General features: G+C 37.7%; 1 protein-coding gene across 1 annotated transcript; it reads right to left on the bottom strand.

The window, feature by feature from the left end:
- Nucleotides 1–16,562: 16,562 nt before the first annotated feature.
- On the bottom strand, nt 16,563–18,135 carry LOC117425063 (somatostatin-1B-like). Its single transcript, XM_034041724.3, has 2 exons — nt 17,960–18,135; nt 16,563–16,947 (listed from the first exon to the last, which is right to left on the bottom strand). Exons 1-2 carry the CDS (start codon nt 18,062–18,064, stop codon nt 16,717–16,719), a joined length of 336 nt encoding a protein of 111 aa, XP_033897615.1. The 5' UTR covers nt 18,065–18,135; the 3' UTR covers nt 16,563–16,716.
- Nucleotides 18,136–19,843: the final 1,708 nt, after the last annotated feature.

Here is a 19,843-nt window from a genome sequence, read left to right as displayed (position 1 = left end):
ATGATATCACATTCGCGGAGTTAGTACTTTGAAATAAAACATGACATTTCTACTTTGATGAATAACAGATTCATGCTCAAAGTTAGCTGTGAACCTAATACAAAGGCGTGCAAGACTGCCAGTTCACACTTCAGAGCGCTGGTGTGTAATTAAATGTAACATCTTAGAGAAGTACGAGAAATTGAAAGGACGCAATGATTCATGAATCAGTGTAAAGACGATTAACTCAAACAAAGAGCAAATCTAATGACGCCCACTGGTTGTTTTTTAAATGTCTTTGCAATTATTCAATGATAATTATTATTTGGATAAATGTGTTCGATTCCCATTTTTGTCTTATGAGAAGAAATAAGGAACTAAAAAATAAAAATCTCACAGTTTATCTAATTTCTATATAACTCAAAATATAAATGTTCTACAGTTAAAAAGTACCAGAGACCGGTTCCTACCAACCTATAACCCCTCGAACAAGTAAAGGGCTGTGGTCTGGATTAAATAAAAATGATAGTGGTGCCATAGCAACAACAAATGCTCAGTTCCTTTGATGAACAGTTCATTTAGATTTAATTTTATATAGTGTACCATTAATTTTAAGTATTGCATTTAGGACGCTGTCACCACAGGAGGGCCTTATTCAGTAGTCAGCTATTCTATTACAGTATTATTAATATTCCTGAGTTTGCTTTGAAATTAAGCCAATTGAGTTTTAGCTGTAAGTAAAAAAAAAAAATCCACACTTTGTGACTGTGACGATAACAGGACATAGTTTTATCAAGCTAACGTCACAAAGGTCCCCATTCACAGCACAGCACACAGACTGGCACTGGATGAAGTCCTTTGAAGGTTCAGAGTCGAGGACCTTAAAAAAGAGTAGGATGCATTTGTGCACTGAAAGACAACTGCCTCCATCACTAGTATAAAACCTTGACTCCTTCTCGGATAAAGAAAATGTGTACACTAAATGCTGTTATCCCTTAAATAAATCACTTTACGACTTACTAACGAACCAGAATTACTTTTACATTGATAGACCAAGGAGTACATATTTGTTGTGTGTGTTGCACCTCAGAGGTAGAGAACCTGGTGATATCTTTTCAAATTTGATCAAGACGGGAGAGACAATACATAAAGTCAAGGCACATCTGATAATGTGTCACCCTGGACTCCGGGAAATAATGTTCAGTCGAGCGTGCAGCTGAATTCAAAAGACAAACATGACACACACACTCACAGACCTATCCATGACCCCCGGGGGCTGTTTCGATCTGAACACAAACATCTCAGCTCTAATGCTTGCTGCTCCATAGAAAAATGAGGTCCTTCCACACAAGAAGGCAGCGATTGCATTTCCTCATTAAACAAAGAGCAGCCTGCTTGACATCAAAAGGCAGAGGCTGGGATTGCGGTCCGGCTGACACCCTCCAGACTCCAGTTCAGCGAGTAATGGAAATGATCAATGTCAATGTGAGACGAGAAACTAGAAATGGGGTGCTACTGTCTTTGCCGCTCTAACTTTTTAAGGATCACTCAAGCGGAAAACTAGCTCTTGTCCCTGTGGCAACATGAAGCAACCTTTTGTAAAATTGACTGCCGTCACCTGATGCTTTGGTGTCACTTTGTCAGGGACTCATTTGAAAACAAAGGGATTTTTTTTTATCTCTGTGCAGCTTGATTAGGTTCTGAATAAGATAATAAGGAATGTAGAGCCAGTTGCCCCTTCCTGGAATCAATGTTGTATTGGTAATTGTACTGTATTCCTTTTCTAAATGTAATGAGGATAAAACACACACATACTGTACACCCCAGTCTACCTATTAAAGTTAAAGCTTCAGTTATTTATTTCTCTATTCGTATACCAGTGTAAAGTATAATCAGTGCATATTATTACAGTTATTTAAAAAGAAAAAGCTACACAATACACACCTCTTTCAATAAAAAACACTCATTAAAATACTATTTCAATATCACTTTGTTTTGACTATGTCATTTAATCCTAAATCCCATCATTAATCTAATCCTGAACTCACTGAAACCCTGCATGCTATAAAAAGTGCATGGTGAAATGCATTGAATTTTCTTCAATTTACAGAATTATTCCAGATAGAGAGAAAGGATATGTCCATTGGAATCCTTTTTTCTTCTCCCAAATATGGAATTGCTGTATTTTGGCAACCTTCCTTATTTGTTCTTGTTTTGGGGAGTAACTTTTTGCATTATAACTGCTTGTCAAAGTGTTTAGAGAGGGGACGGGCAGTAGGGTTTTCCAGCATTGTGTGGTGTCTTGTAGCTTTTTTGTTTTATTATGTATTCGGCTTTTGGGCGACCGTCTGACAACAAGCATCAATTAGAGTCAACCATTTAGCTGGACAGCATTTCCAGTTAACCCATGCTGTGCCACTCTCCTATACTGGATCCATAAGACAGGGGAATTACATGGAGTTAAAGACAGTACAAAGAGCATGGGAGGGGGACTGTAACACCCGAAGACCAGCATGGAGCAGAGCAGCTCTAGGGCATTTTACTGTCAGAGACAATCCAAACTTAGAAATGAAAAGTTGAACAGTGGCTGTTAAAATCAAGGACAGGAAGATTCCATCTGATTTGCATGTGTACCACTTCCTGTCATGATGCGTGTTCAAAGTCCCCATCTCATTAATTGCTTTCATTTCAAGTCTGAAGCAGGGATAAACTTATCACTGAGAATATGCAAGACTTTGATAATAGATAACTATCTACTTTGCATGCAAGGATCTAAAAGCTGGCTCTCAGGGGATCCCAGAGTGGCTCACCTGGTGAAGGCACAGCCGATTGGTGTGCAGGGTGTCATTCAGTCAGGGGAGCACAGGATCGTGTCCTGGCTGTACCAAGCTGCCATAATGGTTTTGGAGATTCTTGGAGGTTTAAAATGTGCATGTAATCTTAACAGCTCATTAACTGTGTAGGTTGTACCTGTTAAAACAAGAGCTATAAAAGCTTTGTGCTTAAACCATGTTTCATGTTAATGGGAGTCTCTGTCGAATATAAAAGTCCTGGCACTGTACTGTGGTGCCGTGCAATTCTCTGCCAGTAACCCCGCCAGATAGACTGTAGCAACTTGTAAGGCAATCATTCAAAACAGTGATTTTGTCAGTTGACTCAAGTACTCCAGACGCAGGTCTTGCTGTACAATCAGAAACCAGGACCTCAATTAAGGTTTGATTCAATCCTGGATGGGATATTGAACCCTCAGCTCTTCAAATACAAAAGCACCTATCCCAGGGTAACATGCCTTTAACAAGTACAAACATTACCCATTGCTCCACCCTGAGTTAGATAATGAATTCTTGCAGCAGACTAGACTATATCATGTTTTTAAACCATTTCATTGATTGAGGCACAAATAGCGTACTTCAGAACAGAAGCTTGCTATTACTTCCAACAAGCTCCATGTCTATTACTGCTCGAGTCGTGTGTTTTTTTGTAGTCGGGAGCAGAAGCCAAATTGTATTTAATACAGTACAAAGTAAAAGGGGTTTTGATAGTTGCTATTGTTAGTATTAAAGTACAGGGTGATTCAAATGTTGCTCGTTCATGGATATGAAAAAGTTTGCACTGTTAGGCTATTTAATTCAGCAGCAAGCACCAGCAGACCACCATGCCATTTTCTTTCTTTCTTGTTGCATTGCCCTGCTGTGCATGTTTTTGTTACTGTACATACAAGGGCCAGTCAGTTCTATGATGCCACCCATAATCAAGATAACCCTTTCAGTCCTGGATTATTTTTGTCGAAATTAAGTTAATGATTAAAGAAGGAGCTCCTTTATTGAGTATACCTGAGAATAAACACATTTCTTTAAATATTTATTGATACACTTCCTCAGACTGGGACTTAGGAGTCCTGTGAGATTTCAGCGTGATTTCCTCGGCATATGTTAACATACTGCACTAAGATAAGGGTTGAAAGGGTTAAATGTAGTCTGGCCTATAATAACAAAAGCCTTCCAGTTGGATATAGCAGTAAGCATGCCTAATGATCTTCAGTTCATCGGGAGTGCTGTGGTAAAGCTAATAAAAATTGTGCAAAAATATTTGAGCACACTAGCATTAAAAAAAAAGGTGCCACCAAAGCTATGAAATATTATTCATATGATATGTATGAGCAGGAAACAATGATGTGTCTTTTGATACAATACTAGGAGGAGGAGGCCATAGTCTTGTTATGACTGTACATGTTTGATCTAACCATTTAATATGGACTTTTCCTGGTAAATCATTACATATCTCTTTGTGATCTAGAGTATCCCGGTACCTTTGATCCACAGCAGAACTGTGCTCGGTAGGTATTTTTCATATGTAGAAATCTGTAGTAGTATGTAGATGCAGATCCTGTAAATATTAACTATTATTTTTACTTTTATTTGTATTATTGTTTTTGATTGTTTGAACTGTTTTGTCCTGAATGATTTATTGATTTTATAACATTGTTTATCTTGCCAGGGCCCCCTTGTATATGAGATATATGCTGTATATATCCCAAGGGTTCTATCCTGGTTAAATAAATACATTTGAAAATTTGAAATTTGATGCCCGAATTTGTTCAGGATTGTCCAGGAGCATACAGTACCTTTCAAATAGCGCTAGGACAGATTTTCTAATCTTTAAACAAATACTGCTTGAAATATATTGAAGTGTCAAAACTGACAGTGCTCGTTCCTATAACAGATTTTATAAACGGCTGTATGAAAATCACAGATTTTGCCTAGTATTATGAGAGAAAGCAAGGCTGTTGTCAAAATGAGGAGTTAGGGCAGAGCTAAAAATGAAATCGCATTTACTTCCCAGCTGCTTTTAAAAGCAAGGCTAATAACAGAAAATTGCACTTGATGAATTGATGTTGAATCTTGCGTTGAAGTTAATCCTCACTCTGAGAAGCCCATTACTCTTTCAATTTAGGCTTTGGCGCCTGTTAACATGGATTAGGATCTGTCTCCTGGTGCTCCCGTGCCTCTGTCTGGTACAGCCGAGCCCTGCCATGGTCCAATTGGGATCCCAGGTGCACCGCTGTGAACCTGTAATGAGAGAGAATGGGATGCAATAATAAGACGGGAGCAACTGCTGTCTCTATTTCAAACACATTTCTGTAGGACAGCTTTACACCTGAACCTACATGCCACTCTATGAACTAAACAAGCAGGGCCCTGCTAATGCTTGCAGCAGGAGGAGGTTACGAATGTTGTTTACAAGGATTAGTATAATGTTTTGGCAGGAGAAGAACCTCATTCTGTGGGAAAGATCTTGTTTTGTTAGCATCAGTCTGGAAGACCTGTTGTTTTCAGTTTGCCCCACATACTTTTGCATTTCCTAGTTGTAGGAATCGTGGGGGTCACGTGACCCCCACGATTCCTACAACTAGGAAATTCCAGCAATGGCCAGCACTGGGATGAGCTGGTAGTTGTTGGTTTTCAACAGGTCACGGTGATTCAAGAGCCTGTAATACTGGTTCAAGAGAAAAACTCTTTCACTGTAGATATTTTAAAGTCAATTGAGTAGCATTTATTGTTTGAATTCAAAACATCATAACAATTAATTCATACTTCATCAAGAAAATAGAAATTAAATGAAAAGTAGAATTGTGCTTCAGGCTCCTTGCTTCAACAATTCAAGACTGGAGAGCAGTAGCAGAAAACCCCATAAACAGTACACTATGTTACACTATGAAATGAAAGGCAATGCAACCTAACACTATAATACTTGTTTTCTCTACCATTCGGTGCTCCGGTGTGCTGTTTGTTTGGGTGGTGATATTGGATATTAGTTTTTTTTTTTTTTTTTTAAATGTCAGTAATGGGCATTGGGCGCTTAATTTACTGTGCATTAGTCATAGGTTTTAAAGCTCTACATATGTATAAATTCCCATCACATCAGAAACAATGGTACCGTCCTGTTCTACTGTAATGTTTAAAATTAACACAGCATAAAAAAATGTTTAAACCCTGACCTATCTTTAATCAATAGCCTTTTAAAGTAATCTTCTGTCCCTTGGAGGGGATCACAACTGGAACACTGAGACAGACGAGTTTTCCACACTGCTGGGCTTTTCAATCACAGACAAAACATTCTTTTCTTAACCTGTTTCCGCGTAATTTAAAATAAGCCGTCTGGGGACACGGCAGAAGCAATAAACGTAAAATTGATCCAGAAACTTCAAGATCTCAGTGATGCCTGTATCATTATAATGATTTAGTGTTAAACCGGCCTACGTTCCTATTATTTGAACAATGGAGCAGCAGGGGTCACAAAGAGAACTATAATAGGAATTAAGAGTTTTGATTGAAATTCTTATTTATATAGGTGTAATAGAGGACTCTAGTACATTTAAACAATGCTGTTGATATACCATGACAGTATACTGAGGCTGGGTTTAAAGGACTGTTTTGCAGAATATCTCTATTCAGCGAGATTAAACACACCACCGTGAGCAGTGCAATACAACTGTAATAGTGGGAAAGTACTGGTACAGTAATTGCAGTTCACTGTATTCATCTCAAATCTACAGTGATTGCTGGGTTGTCATTAGTTTTTTCTTCAGTCTGGACAGGTCCATGTTCACGACTTAACTCTTTATTTAAAGACTGTTTTAAAAGCCTGTTTCGATTAACTATTTCATGCATGAAATATTGAAAATATCTGGCATCATCATATAAGGCTATCATGCATTTGCGTCTTACATACATCCACATATAAAGTCTAGAAGAGAGGTTTTTTTACCCTATATGAGGGAGATATGCATGAAAGGTTTAAACACAATACTGCATTCACTAAAGCTTTCTTGTCTGTTTCTATTGGCTGTTTCAAAACAGAATTTTTTTTAAAAAGAGTCTTCGGACAAAAACTAGCACCGCAGACCATATTACTAATGTTTGTGATTGTTGTCGTAGAGGAAAGCGCATCAATAAATAAAACACGAACAGTGACCTTTTAATTATATGCAAAGTATAGTTAAAAAATGTAATACATATGCAGCAGGATAAACATTTCACAAGATTACTGGTAATGGATATTTCAATCTTCAGAACCTTAATAAACGGCACTGCCTTCAGCAGTTTGTTGTTCTTATGGTATAATATGTTTCAATTCTCATTATTTGTGTAGGAGAGTGCATTTTAATGCAGCCCCTCCTTTTCACCGTATGCTGGCAATAGAAGCTAAAATAATGATACTACCTACAGTGTATTTCCATTCACAGTTTAGGTTTAAAATGTGCAGTCTTGAAAGAAACACATGTTATAGTAATCACATATTTTTTTATTTTAAACATGAAATCTGGTACTACACTCTGTTTGTAGACTTGGTTTCAGTTAGGGTTGCACTTGCTTGGGAATTTCATCTGGAGGATAACATTGTCCCTTCTACTTCAATGGTTTCTTTCCTGTCATTAACCAATGTTTTTCCCCCAGTAGACTGACCTGCTTTGACCCAGAAGACACTGCTGAGGTAAAACGACACAGAAGGATGCGCAACAGATATAGAATGAACTAATTTTGCTTCATAAAGTTGAATGAAACCTGCTCGATAATGTTATGTTAACATATTGAATTACATAATGCTTTGTAGTTATACTTAACAAAAAACTGACACAAATTTAAAAAACTGACATTTTGAAATCTAACATGGAATACCGTACTACTAGTGTGGCTTCCGGTAGACTTTTGCAATATCACTTTGTAGTTTCTTTGATTACATGATGTTAAATAAAATATCTAAATTATGTTAATCATTTTTTTTTAATTATGTCTCAATTCGCTACATCATTATGAAATGAAAACATTCCAATTTGCCAGAGCAGTAAAGCTTTTCTGCCAGAGGCCAGCTGAGAGAATTTGAAAACTGAGATTTAAGATTTAAATTAGTTCTTAATTCCAACACACAAACACCTACCTTAACATTAGGGTTAAGGTAAGTTCCATAGAAGAATTGCATTTAGGGCAATTAATTACATTTTTCCACACTCTATATTGTTGAAAAATCTCACTCACCATAAAAACGTTGACTGTATCGGTGTATTACGAAAACAGCAGACAAGATAAGTTGTAAGCGGTGTGGTACAGTGGTCTCGAGAACATTGTGAAAACCCTTATGAAAGTATGTGCCGTACTCAATTCCATTTTATGGTGCTTTGACTGAAACAGACATGTAAGCAAAGGATAGTGAACAGCTAAACATCTTCTGCTTTGTGTCATAGCCACCATATCAACATTGCTTTTCCAAGAACACTATCGTGTATTAAATTGGCAACAGTTGTTAATTATTAACCTATTTTTTATAAGTCTTCTGCTCACAACTTATTTATTTTTGGGAAATGTTATTGGTTGTTTTGAACAAGGCGTACACTAGATGCATGCCTGTCCAAAATGTTGATTCGGTTGACAACATTTTATTTTGGTCTTTTCTGCATTATCTAAAATCTAAATTTCCTGGAACTGGTGAAGTGTGATGCGTATATTGCATTGCTATGGAGATGGTTGTCCGACCTCACTTCTTTATCGCCATGACATCTCATTTTCTGAGAATTCTGTTTCGCTGTATTGTGCAAAGTGGTCATTATGTGCTTTAAGACTAAGAGGCGGGCTGGAAAACAATTACACCCAAATCTATCAGACATCATTATTCTTCTCTTAGTAAATGCCAAATTCACTTTGTGTCCTGCCAGCAGTGCATTAAACAGACCCGCGGTGTCTGACTTTTATAGAACAGTCCTGACAGACGCAAGACATTTATTAGCCGGGCCTTCGCCTCTTCGAAAAGCATCTAAAGAAAAGTAACAATGCCTCCATTTGTCACGAGCTCGGCTTCAAACCAGTCAAAAGCAAACTTGTTCTCCGGAAATGTTACAGCTGAGTCCCTGAGAATGAACGGGACTCTGGAGAGAGGGAGAGAGCTGGAATCATTCAGTCCTTAGAGATATGCAGGAAATGACATATTTAACTCCCCTTTAAAACAGTGAATAAACAAGTTCAGTAAATCTTACCCTCAATGCAGCGTTATATGATATGCCTGTCAGAAATGTTTTGGCAGGTGAAGAACCTCGCTCTTTGGGAAACATCTACGTGATTTTGTTTTGTTAGCATCAGTCCACAAGACCTGCTTTCAGTTTGTCCCACATACTTTAGCATTGGCTGGAGTCACGTGATCTCAACTCATAAATAAATCTAGTTGTTCAAAACCTGTGTATGACTTTTTATATATATGGCCTGCTTGTTATCCCCAAGCATAAGTTCACCACACTTGGAGAACGCTCGTTTAGCTTCATGGCTCCGACTCTCTGGAACTCTCTCCCAGCTTTGGTGCACCGTCACTCTCTTTAAATCAACTCTCAAGACCCACCTGTTCTCTCTTGCTTTCCACGCTCTTTAAGCCTGATATCTGCTATTAGCTGCTGTGTTGCTGCTACTATTTCATGTATTATGTTACTATCATGTATTATGCACTTTCCACTGTATTTAATGTATTCTGCTTTTTTTTTTTTTTACTGTATATCATGTATTATGCATTTCTCTGTATTTAAAGTATTATGGATTTTCTTGTTGTTACTGCATCTTGTAAAGCGCTGTGTGATGGTGGTCCACTATGAAAGGCGCTATATAAAATAAAGATTGATTTATATATAGCACTTGTCCAGACAAGCTCAAAAACATAATTACAAAACATTGGATCAGCAGGACCCACAACCAATCTGAATGACTGCAAGCGCCATCAAATTGGAAAAAAATTATAATAATAAAAAATGAAAATGGCTTTTAAAGCTAATTTAATATTGGCTAACTAAAGTGTAATCAATGTTAAGGGATAGCAAAGTTACCTTTTAGGGCATCATCATCATTTTAAGGGGATTAGTAGAAGATAGAATAATTATAGTCACCTGCATTCAATTCATTTAGTATTTTTTTTACTGGATTTTAATGTGCGTGTATAATGTCACACAGAGTGTGCAGAAGAATGAATTTGTGGTGGAAAGGGTTAATAGCTTCCCACTGCTCCCCTTAAAATGCAAGCAACCTATTCAAGCACGATCCTGGAAAGCAGTTTAGCATTCTGATCTTCCCCTGCAATATCACAGTCTTACGGGGGTCTCTTGTTCCCTCTCATCAAAAAGAATTCTGCTTGAGTCGCATCTTTGTAAAGGATCTACTTTGAAGTCTTCAATTTGTAAAACTCAATTGCATTTTTGTCCCCCCCAGAAAAAATAAATTCTGCGTCACCAATTTACTTTTTTTTTTTTTTTAGATCAAAAGCAAACTAATCAAATCCTTTAGTTACAGAAGCAGGCTTTGATGTTCCTGTAGAGCTGTACTGCTCAAGGATATATTACAAGTGGAAAAGTTTGTTTTTTTAAGACCTAAATCTTTTGGTACCGTACTAAATAAAACTCAGAAACATCAAACGTTGATGATGGTCTGTAGTTGAGAGGCTCAGAGACACAGTACACAATAATTGCCCAGATATAGATGCTAGACCAAACAGTACCTAATGAATACTGATTGTTCCATTTTTGAGGGTATTTACTTAATTGAGATGTCAGACAGCACATATCATGTTGACATATTGACACAAAACATCTTGAACATAATTTTTAACATTAAAATCGTGCGCTAAAATGATTGGTAACACATTACATTAAGTTTCTCTAATTACTGTGTATAGTAGTTACTTAGTAAATACCGATGTACCTACACATAATTACAATGTTATTAAGCATAGTTACAAGGTACTTAATGTATAAATCTTTAAAATCTTTATGATTAGGGGTTAGGGTTAAGTTTAGGTTTAGGTTTAGGGTTAGGGATAGGGTTAGGGTTAGGTTTAAATCATGCAAAAAGATTTACACATTATGTAATTGTAACTATGCATAATAACATTGTAATTGTTTAAGTACATGCATTTATTAATTAAGTACTATGTAAATACACAGTAAATACAGACACGTAATGTAAAATGTTACCAAATGATCAATGTGGACCAACACTTACTGAACTTTGATCCAGGAATTACTGTTGCTGCCTCCTTTTTCCATTTACATCAGGATGGACAGCTAGTCTAACATATGGATAAGATATATTAGCTTTCCTGTTGCACACAACTGATCAATACCTGGAATGCATGTTGTTAATAAAAAACTGTGTGTAACTGGATACGTTTATAAAGCTTGATTTAAGAAGGAGAGAGCGGGGAGGATAATGGATGTCATTGTTTAGCCTGAAAATTGAAAATCCAGTTCCTTTCTTTGATAGCTGTGAGAATGGGATTATTTAGCCAATAGAATACGTGCCTGGTGTTTGGTAGCTGAACTCCATTGGAGGTGAGATTGAGGACTCGCTTGGTTTTGTTCTCTGTTTAGTTGCTCTGATTTATTTTGATTTGAATACATTTCGTTTGACCGAGTCCTCAACCACATCTCCAATTCACCAATGTAACTAAATCTGGATTGTTTTATTCTGCTTAGGTCCCCTTCAGTGCTTTACAACCTGTGATCATGACCATAACTAGCTATGAAGACACTGAGGTTGTGTCCTCGGTTGTTTTTTTTTTTATCATAAATCATAAATGCTGATGCTTATGTAAAAATTCTGGCAAAGTACCGATTTTCTCTGTTGGTTTGCCGTGTAACATAGATTTGGATGTTGAATAGTAAATACCAAGCAGTCATATAAACACTGCCAGCTATAACTTGAAACCTAAGTTTGACCTGGTAGAATGTCAGCTCTGGTTATGGCCTTGCCTGTGATGCTGATGCTGAAATTAGACGGTGTCTAATTTGTGTAGCTGATGTTGACTAATATGCCTTGGTTTTTACGAAGCCCTGGAAACTGATCCATTTGATATATTCTCTGGCTGTAAATACAAAAAGAATATTTTATCTCAGAAATAAAAAACATTGTCCTCTGCTTTTCTTGTGGTTCATGCATTGCTCTTTCCCAATAAAAAAACCTTTTAGTCGCTCTTTTCTAGAGTTGGTGCAGTCGGATTATTACATGGCAGTGGCTTAGCCTCAGCATTGCACCCGCTGTGGCTGTGCACACCCCCATATTTGTCTGACTCCACTCCCCCATGTTACAATCACACTTGTGTTTTATATAGAGAACCACTCATGGGATTGTAAGATTTTATGTTTACAGCTATGGCAGGGGATCTATGTTAATAATGCAATAAAAACTATGTATTGCTGTAAGTCAATGCATAAAAAAGAGTCTTGAGGCACGATTTAAACATAGACAGACCCTGTCGCTGATTGACCTTGGAAGGGAGTTCCAGAGACCAGGGGACAAATAACAAAAGCCAGGATCTCCCATAGTTCGTAACTTTGGTTTTGGCATGGAAAGGGGATCATTTTTAGCAGACCGCAAGTTGCGTTGGGGAATGAGACAACATCAGACCTACTATGGTAACAAATTGTCTTCTGTTAAACAGGTAGGACTTGAACCACTGAAGAGAAGTGCCAAAAACACTAATGTAGTTCTTAAACGATGTACAAGAACATCATGATAACAGTGTCAAAAGCCGCACTAAGGTCCAAAAGAACAAGAACAGACGGAGAGACTGAATCTGCAGCCGTCAATAAGTCATTTACCACCTTAACTAAGGTCTAAAACCGGACTGAAAGGGTTCATAGAGCTCATTACATGTGACTGAGACGCTACAACCCATTCTAAAATTTTTTGCCAGAAAAGGTACATTTGAAATTGGCCTGCAGTTGCACAGCACATCAGAGTCCAAATTATTATTATTATTTTTAATAAAGGAGCAACAGCAGCAAGTTTGAGGGGTGAGGGAACAATTCCAGAGCTCGGTGGTTCATTAATAATGCTAATAACAAAGAGACACACGGCTGAGAAACAAGATTTGAATAAGGAAGTGGAAATAGGGTCTAAAGAACAGGTGGCAGGTTTTAATTTGGCAGATAATTCAGACAGTTAAAACAGTCCCAGTGAAAGCAGGAGGATCAATAATTAAAGCAGCAACGATGGGTGAAGACACAATTTCAAATCTAATATGGTCCATTTTCTTTTGAAAGAAATCCAGGAAGCTATTGCACTGATCATGTGATGCCAGGAGAGACGTTACCCGCTGGCTCTAGCATATGCTGAATAGTAGAAAAGGGCAGCCTAGGATTACCACGTCCTCTTTCAATACTGTTAGAAAGAAATAAGGATCTAGCTGTTACAAACGCCAAGCAGACCACACAAGCTCTGCATCGCAGATGGATGCTGTCACAGGCTGTAGTAAAAGGTAGATTTGAATTCAAATGGATAAATACCACGGTGCAAGGTAATAATGATATTGAAGAACAAAGCATTCAGTGTAGGATTCCTTAGACTTCAAGACAGTGACATTTCAGAAAGTGCCATTTCATTCCTCTTTTCTTAATGGCTGCCTTGCTTTTACAAAGGTAGATAACACAGCGTGCAAATCATAATGTTAGGCGGTCGTTAATGTATGTTGTAATGCAAAGGTAATTACTACAGAACCACGCATGGATTTACATTGTAATTAAAGTGCAACTAAACACTGTTACCATGCTGTGAATTATCTGGATAACCAGATCCATTAGAATATATTATATTTTGCAGTGACATTTCTGCACTGCGATATTTTTAAATTTTAAATCCTATTTGATATATTGAAAGCATGGCTGTATTTTGATCCATCCCTCTTTATATAAATTAAATAGACGCTGTGTCGATTTAATAAACTCCTCCTGGAGTTGTTTTTGTAATATGTGTTATGTTCTCGATGTAATTTACTACACTGGGTTCTGTTAGAGTGTAAAGCATAATTTTATAGAGGATTGTGAAACTTCAGATGGAGGAAAGGCATGTTGCCAAGCTTTGACTGTATGACAAAGTTTCGAGAGTGCTTTGGAAAATTGTGTTTGAGTAATGATATCACCAGTGTACATTATAATAATGTAACACACTGTAATTCTACGGGTAGCCTGTTATTTCATGTCCCTGTTAATCTACCTTAAAGGAAGCGAGGCCTGAGCATTCTGAAACCTAAATCCACAGTCCTTTATTGCATCGGGCCTAGCATGTGTCTGCAAATCCTACTTACGAGCAAAACAAACGCTGTTAAACCCAAATAGCATTTTTCACACGTAACCAAAAAAGTCAAAAGCGTTCAGTTGAGAAACTGTTTAATATTCTCAAATAATCAAGTAGGCTGCTAGAATGCAGTGTTGCTGGCGCTTGCGCACGAGCATCGTAAATAAATAGAGGTATAATCATTGTCATCGAACAGGCCGCAAACAAGTGAAAAGCAGTTTGATTTCTGACATGTAATGTTGATTTGACTTCCTGTGCGTCAGTCGCAAAATATTAAAGCAATTAATAAAGGCACAGACATAAAGGACACACAACAGACAGGACAAATCTGAAACTCTAACAAATGCAGAATAATCAATTGATAGCAGAATGTTCTTGCTAGCGAAACCTGATTCATTATAAAATTGCTATGACAACCACCACAATGTATTATTGTATTCTGTGTAACTTTTTTATGGCCTAGGTGGCCTAGGCTAACTCCATTTTTTGTCTGATCAAGATTAAGGTCTCAAGCCAATGTTGAAGCAATGTGGCTGTCAGTGTTAGGTACTGACACAGCCTGTATTTGAGCACATTTGTGGCACAATTCAATTAACTCTTTAGCTGTTGAAAGCTAAAGAGGAGCTGTTTTTATTGATTGATTATTTTAACACATTATCAGCGATGAATCACAAATAAAATGGTATGAATTGGGCTCAAAGTACATCTTACTGTACTTCATGAAGTGTCTTTGAAGTAAGAAAACTTTTACTACTTTACTTACTCCTAGGAGTGACTTTTAATTGTATTAACTTAGGCTGCTATTATATTATTGGCATTGATTAATGGCATAGCTATTTTGAATTCCAAGATATTGTTCTACAACCAATCATTTTAGGTAAAACATGTGTCAGATGGATGAAACTGAAATTCTGATTAGGTAAGTACTCATATTGGTGAGCCAGAAGGCCTTTCTCATCATGTCACTGCTGCGCTGTAATTATGAGACCGCAGTTTTGAGAGATGAGGGCAGGCAGGCAGGCAGGCAGTTGTATCTTTCTTGTTTCAGGGACACTGAACTGACACGCACGTCCCCAATAGCCTCAAGCCATCATTGGTGGATCAGCTGTCACTTAGATTTGTCAGCATGTGAAAAGGTTCATCTGTTTGGAGCACTTTTTGGTTCAGAGAATAACAGCTCTTAAAAGCTGGCCTGCGTGACCCGACGCTGGGTACAGATTGCTTCTGGTGCTTACAATCAAACACAGGGTCATTTTTAAAGCGTACGGCTCCAGTTATTATACTTCCATTAACAGCTGTGGTGTTCTGTAGCTGTGGATATATTTAAACCCACTGGTTCCTTACATCAGAATGGTCAAACCTGCTTCCATTGTAGCAGAGCAAAAAAAAAAAAAAACATTGAAAACTACTTCTTTACAGTATTTCAAAAGTATTACTCATCTACAGAAGAGGCACAGTAATACAAGCAGTATAGCACATGACACGCAACTGTCTTTAGTTCATATGTACTACTGTGACTGGGTGAGTGAGCCACCATTACGAGCTGGCAAGGAAACCTGGAACAAGCGCAGTAACTGTGCAGTGAATATCTGTGAGTGTAGCTGAAATCCATTAAAAACTACCCAGTCGTGTGAATGTGTCAGTTGCAGCCTGTATGCACGTTTCAGAAAATAAATACGCACATCAGTTGGGGGTAAATTGACAAGTCAAGGCTGCTCAGATATATACCTGGAACCAGGGATTTCTTCTTATTTAACTGTAGAGAAGCCTGCAGTTATAGACTCGCTTCCACTAGCCATAGTTCTGAAATAAGAACTGAGTATCAACCACAGAGGGCTTGGTGTTTGACATGTTTAATTGAATGGATTCTTACACTAGATCCCTCATAACTGCACCCTTTCACAGTAGCAACTTTAAATACAGTGGCCGACTAGTCAATGTCTCTGTTATAAATTGTAATCTAAAGCAGGGTGCTGTATTAGCCTGCAGAGGTTCGTCCATTTTTCTGCACAGTCAAGCTGCTAATATTGTTTCTTAGCCAGAAGCTTTACCTAGCAGATGGTTCCACCCTTTATAATGATCCAAATAACATTTCACAGCTGCACTGGTAAACCTATTGGACTGTAACCCTCCCCCCTAATTTCTAGTGCTAGCATTCTATGCAACATTAGAATGGGCTCTTTATGCAAAATAGAACCCCTTAGAATTTCAAAAGAATTCAGACCAAGTGAAACAGTACTTTTAATTCTGTATTACCCACCATTGCATCGGTGAATCACGTAGCCAGTTGTAACCCACTGAAAATAAATACAGTTGGGCATTATAGTTTTAATTTAGGCTTGGAAAGTTAAATAAATGCATATTTTTTAATTTTTTTTGATACCCACTTTCACCTATGTCATGTTTCAAACCTACACTACTGTACATGAGTCTAGCAAGCCTAGTTGCGGGCATGTTAAGAAATGGAAGCACATGGAAGACAAATCTCTTAATCATGCTTTATTTTGGATGTAATAATAATTAAACAGACTGAGTGAATGAAGACCACAGGTTGTTTTTTTTCATGTTATTTACAGTGCGAGTTCAGTTCATCGTGTCACAGGTCTGGTGTTGGAGGCTGGGCGAGGGGGTCTGGGTGTTAGCAGGACGTGAAGGTTTTCCAGAAGAAGTTTTTACAGGGGGCTTTGCGAGCTCTCTGGGGTAGCTGTGAGAGACGGTTATAGACGGCCCTCTCCTCAAGACGGGAGTCCAGGGGCTCCTCCAGGTCCATGGGGGACACGTCCTCCCCCAGCACTACTGAACTGTCCACTCCATCCAGCAAGCCTGACAGCAACTTGAGAAAGCCCTCCTTCCTCTCTTTGCTCAGCTCCTGTGTGTGCAGTGGAACAGATGGATGAACAGATAGATGGGACAAGCCTAGATACATGCACCAATAGAAAATACTTTGTTACTGACATCTCTTTTAGTATTTCTACAGGTACCCCGTTGATTTACGGTTATGTGTGAAAGACTAATGCAAAGCATATGTCCAGATTTATTTTCTCATATTTTTTTATTCACCTCCCGCAGAGCCAAACTGCACAATTATTTGTACATTACAATCCAAAAAGGAATAATAAAGACAAATTGAAATTCCACTTTTTGACACTTTGATATGGATTTATAATACACAGACATCCATACAATACATTGATTTTTAAAAAAATCATAAATGTAAACCTATTGCAATATTAAAAATTGAATTAAGCTACATTTCTGACAAAACAATAGTTTCTGATGTAACGAGAGGGTCTCAAATTCTAGTTTGTAGAAAAGTCTAATTAAATGTTACAATCATTTGCATTCATTATTTTATTCCTGTACTTCTCTTATATAACCTTACATATCCCTAATTTAACAGTCGGCACATCAAAAAGTTATCTTGAGTAGTAAAATATTGGCAAAATAATAAAAATGTACATTTTTTTTAAAAGCATATCTAACTATCTTGGCCGAATCGTAGATAATGTTCTAATTTTTTGCATCTGAAAATTTCTCCTTTTTTTGCACAGGAAAAAAAGTAATGATGAAATTGCTTCTCTGCTTCTTATCACCTGTCTATCCCTGCAAACCTGTTACTGTATAACAAAATAATCAGTGATAAAGCACATTTTTATTTAAATAACTAATTGTATTTCCCCCCCCCCCCCCCAAAAAAATGAAACCTCAGGTAAAGAAATATGATATGCTACACAGTCATCCATGCAGAATATATATATATATATATATATATATATATATATATATATATATATATATATATATATATATATATATTCCTTTACAGATAAATCATCTCTTGCTGGCAGGTGTCCCAGGCTGTCCCCCAGTCCCCTACTCACCCTGTTACTGTGCACAGAGAGTCTCTCCTCGCCAGGCAGGACGGCTACGACTCTCAAGCTGTACACCACAAGCATTAGGGACACCAGGCTGGCTCGGAGCTGCATGCTGAGTGATGCGGAGGAGATCAATGCAGGCTGAGACTCTACAAGGTGCTGTCGCTGTCTTTCACAATCAGGGCTTTCCTCTGTTCTGCTGTAGCCCCTTTTATATATCCCCCCTCACCAAGGCTGGCACTGACGCAGAGACGACATTAAGCGTGGCTCAAACCCACATTACACCTGTGGACGATATTAACCCCTTCCCTCCCTTTCTCTAGATCATTTTCATCACCTAAGTGCTCCCTTTCTCTGGTACACCTGCTTCCACTTTGATGACTGGGAAGTTGAAATAATATAAAGTTTTATTTTTATTTATTCTGTTAGTATTGTACAGCATGATGTACAATACTAACAGAAGAAAAAAGACACACATGAGAATCAAAAATAGTGGAGGCAGCTTGACACAGTAGGGGATACTATTCTAAATACAATACTGCAAAAGACATGCACTCAGAGGTTAGGAGCAAGCTATTTCATCAGGGCAAGTTAATATAAAAGAGTACCTCTGGGTCATTGTAAAACAAAAGGTTCCGGATTGCCATGTCAGAAGTTGCAATGACAAAAAAGGTTAACAAGTGCAAATGCAATGATCTGTTACTCTGTATGTAACATATTTGTCTCCTAACACTGATGGAGATCTCAAAGGTTGTGCCTGTCTGAAGCCAGAAATGATCGCATTTGTTTTTTCCCCAAAAAGGGAAGCTAAAACAATATTAAAAGGAGATTTTTTTTTGGTGGTGATACAGTCCTGGAGTGCTGTACAGCACATTAACACAGTTCTGTTTCTCCAACAGAGCACAGTGTTGTGTCCATTTTTAAAGCGAATGCTGGCATCGATGTATTGACCCGTCTGGCACCTGCACACATAACATAGCAGGTCTAGAGAAGATATGAACTTAAGACACAAAACAACTGGCTGTACCATTGACAAGCTTGTATATAAACCATCCAATAGTTAAATACTGTCAAGCTCTGGTTTACCTTATTGGATTAATGTTCTTGTATTCATTTTATGTAATGTATAACTTTGAAATCAATCTATATGTAAATAATGCGCTCCAAAAACAAAAGAGCTCCAATGAGCTGCCTATGCTTCAGCGTCTGTCCCGTGTGCAGTTGAAGTACAGCATGCTGCGTATGTCAGGTGTGACTTCTTGGTAAGAGCATGACTTGAATCAATAACCCAAATAGCCATTAATGGTTGCTGCCAGATACCAAGGTATTATCAAAACACTATTTCTCATTATTAGGGATCAACCGCGCTATGATTTTTTTTTTTTTTTTTTTTAAACATCAGGTTTCTGTTAGCTTATTATTTATTATCCCCTGTAGGGATCAAATCCCTACGTCTGTACATTTGTATGTATGTTATAAAGTACAATAAAACCAGTAGCAAATAGATCAAATTCAATTAAGAGCAAAATAAAGAATACAGGAAATAATTACATATAAGTGCGAGTTTGACTGAGAGCAGTTATAGAAAACATATTTGCTTATAGGAGTAAAGTCCAGTAAGAGAACGTGTGGATGAGAATGATTTCAAATAAGAGCAATTACAAAAACGTGAATACAGATGCCTATAATAGTAAGATCAAGCACAAGATATACAAAGAAATGAACTTGTTTCATGTTCGTTCTGCACTCTGTGGTGCGCACAATGCATCCCTGCAATGTGTTCTCCAGCATCAGTCTGCACAGTAAATAGAAAACTAGCGTGAGCATGTTGTGTTGGCTTTGTTTAAGATAATGATTACTTTCAAGTCTGCTGTGCCTGACTCTATAACT

This window comes from Acipenser ruthenus, chromosome 20 (genome assembly GCF_902713425.1).
Source record: "Acipenser ruthenus chromosome 20, fAciRut3.2 maternal haplotype, whole genome shotgun sequence".
NCBI classification, from domain to species: Eukaryota; Metazoa; Chordata; class Actinopteri; order Acipenseriformes; family Acipenseridae; genus Acipenser; species Acipenser ruthenus.
The sequence above is the reverse complement of the archived record's forward strand: the minus strand, read 5'-3'. Positions and strand labels throughout refer to the sequence as shown.

What these genes read in the sequence shown, in the direction of transcription:
- LOC117425063 (XM_034041724.3), bottom strand. Translation starts at nt 18,064, where the DNA reads ATGCAGCTCCGAGCCAGCCTGGTGTCCCTAATGCTTGTGGTGTACAGC. An exon ending in TCTCTGTGCACAGTAACAGG is followed by an intron (nt 16,948 to 17,959) that starts GTGAGTAGGGGA and finishes CTGCACACACAG; the next exon opens with GAGCTGAGCAAAGAGAGGAA.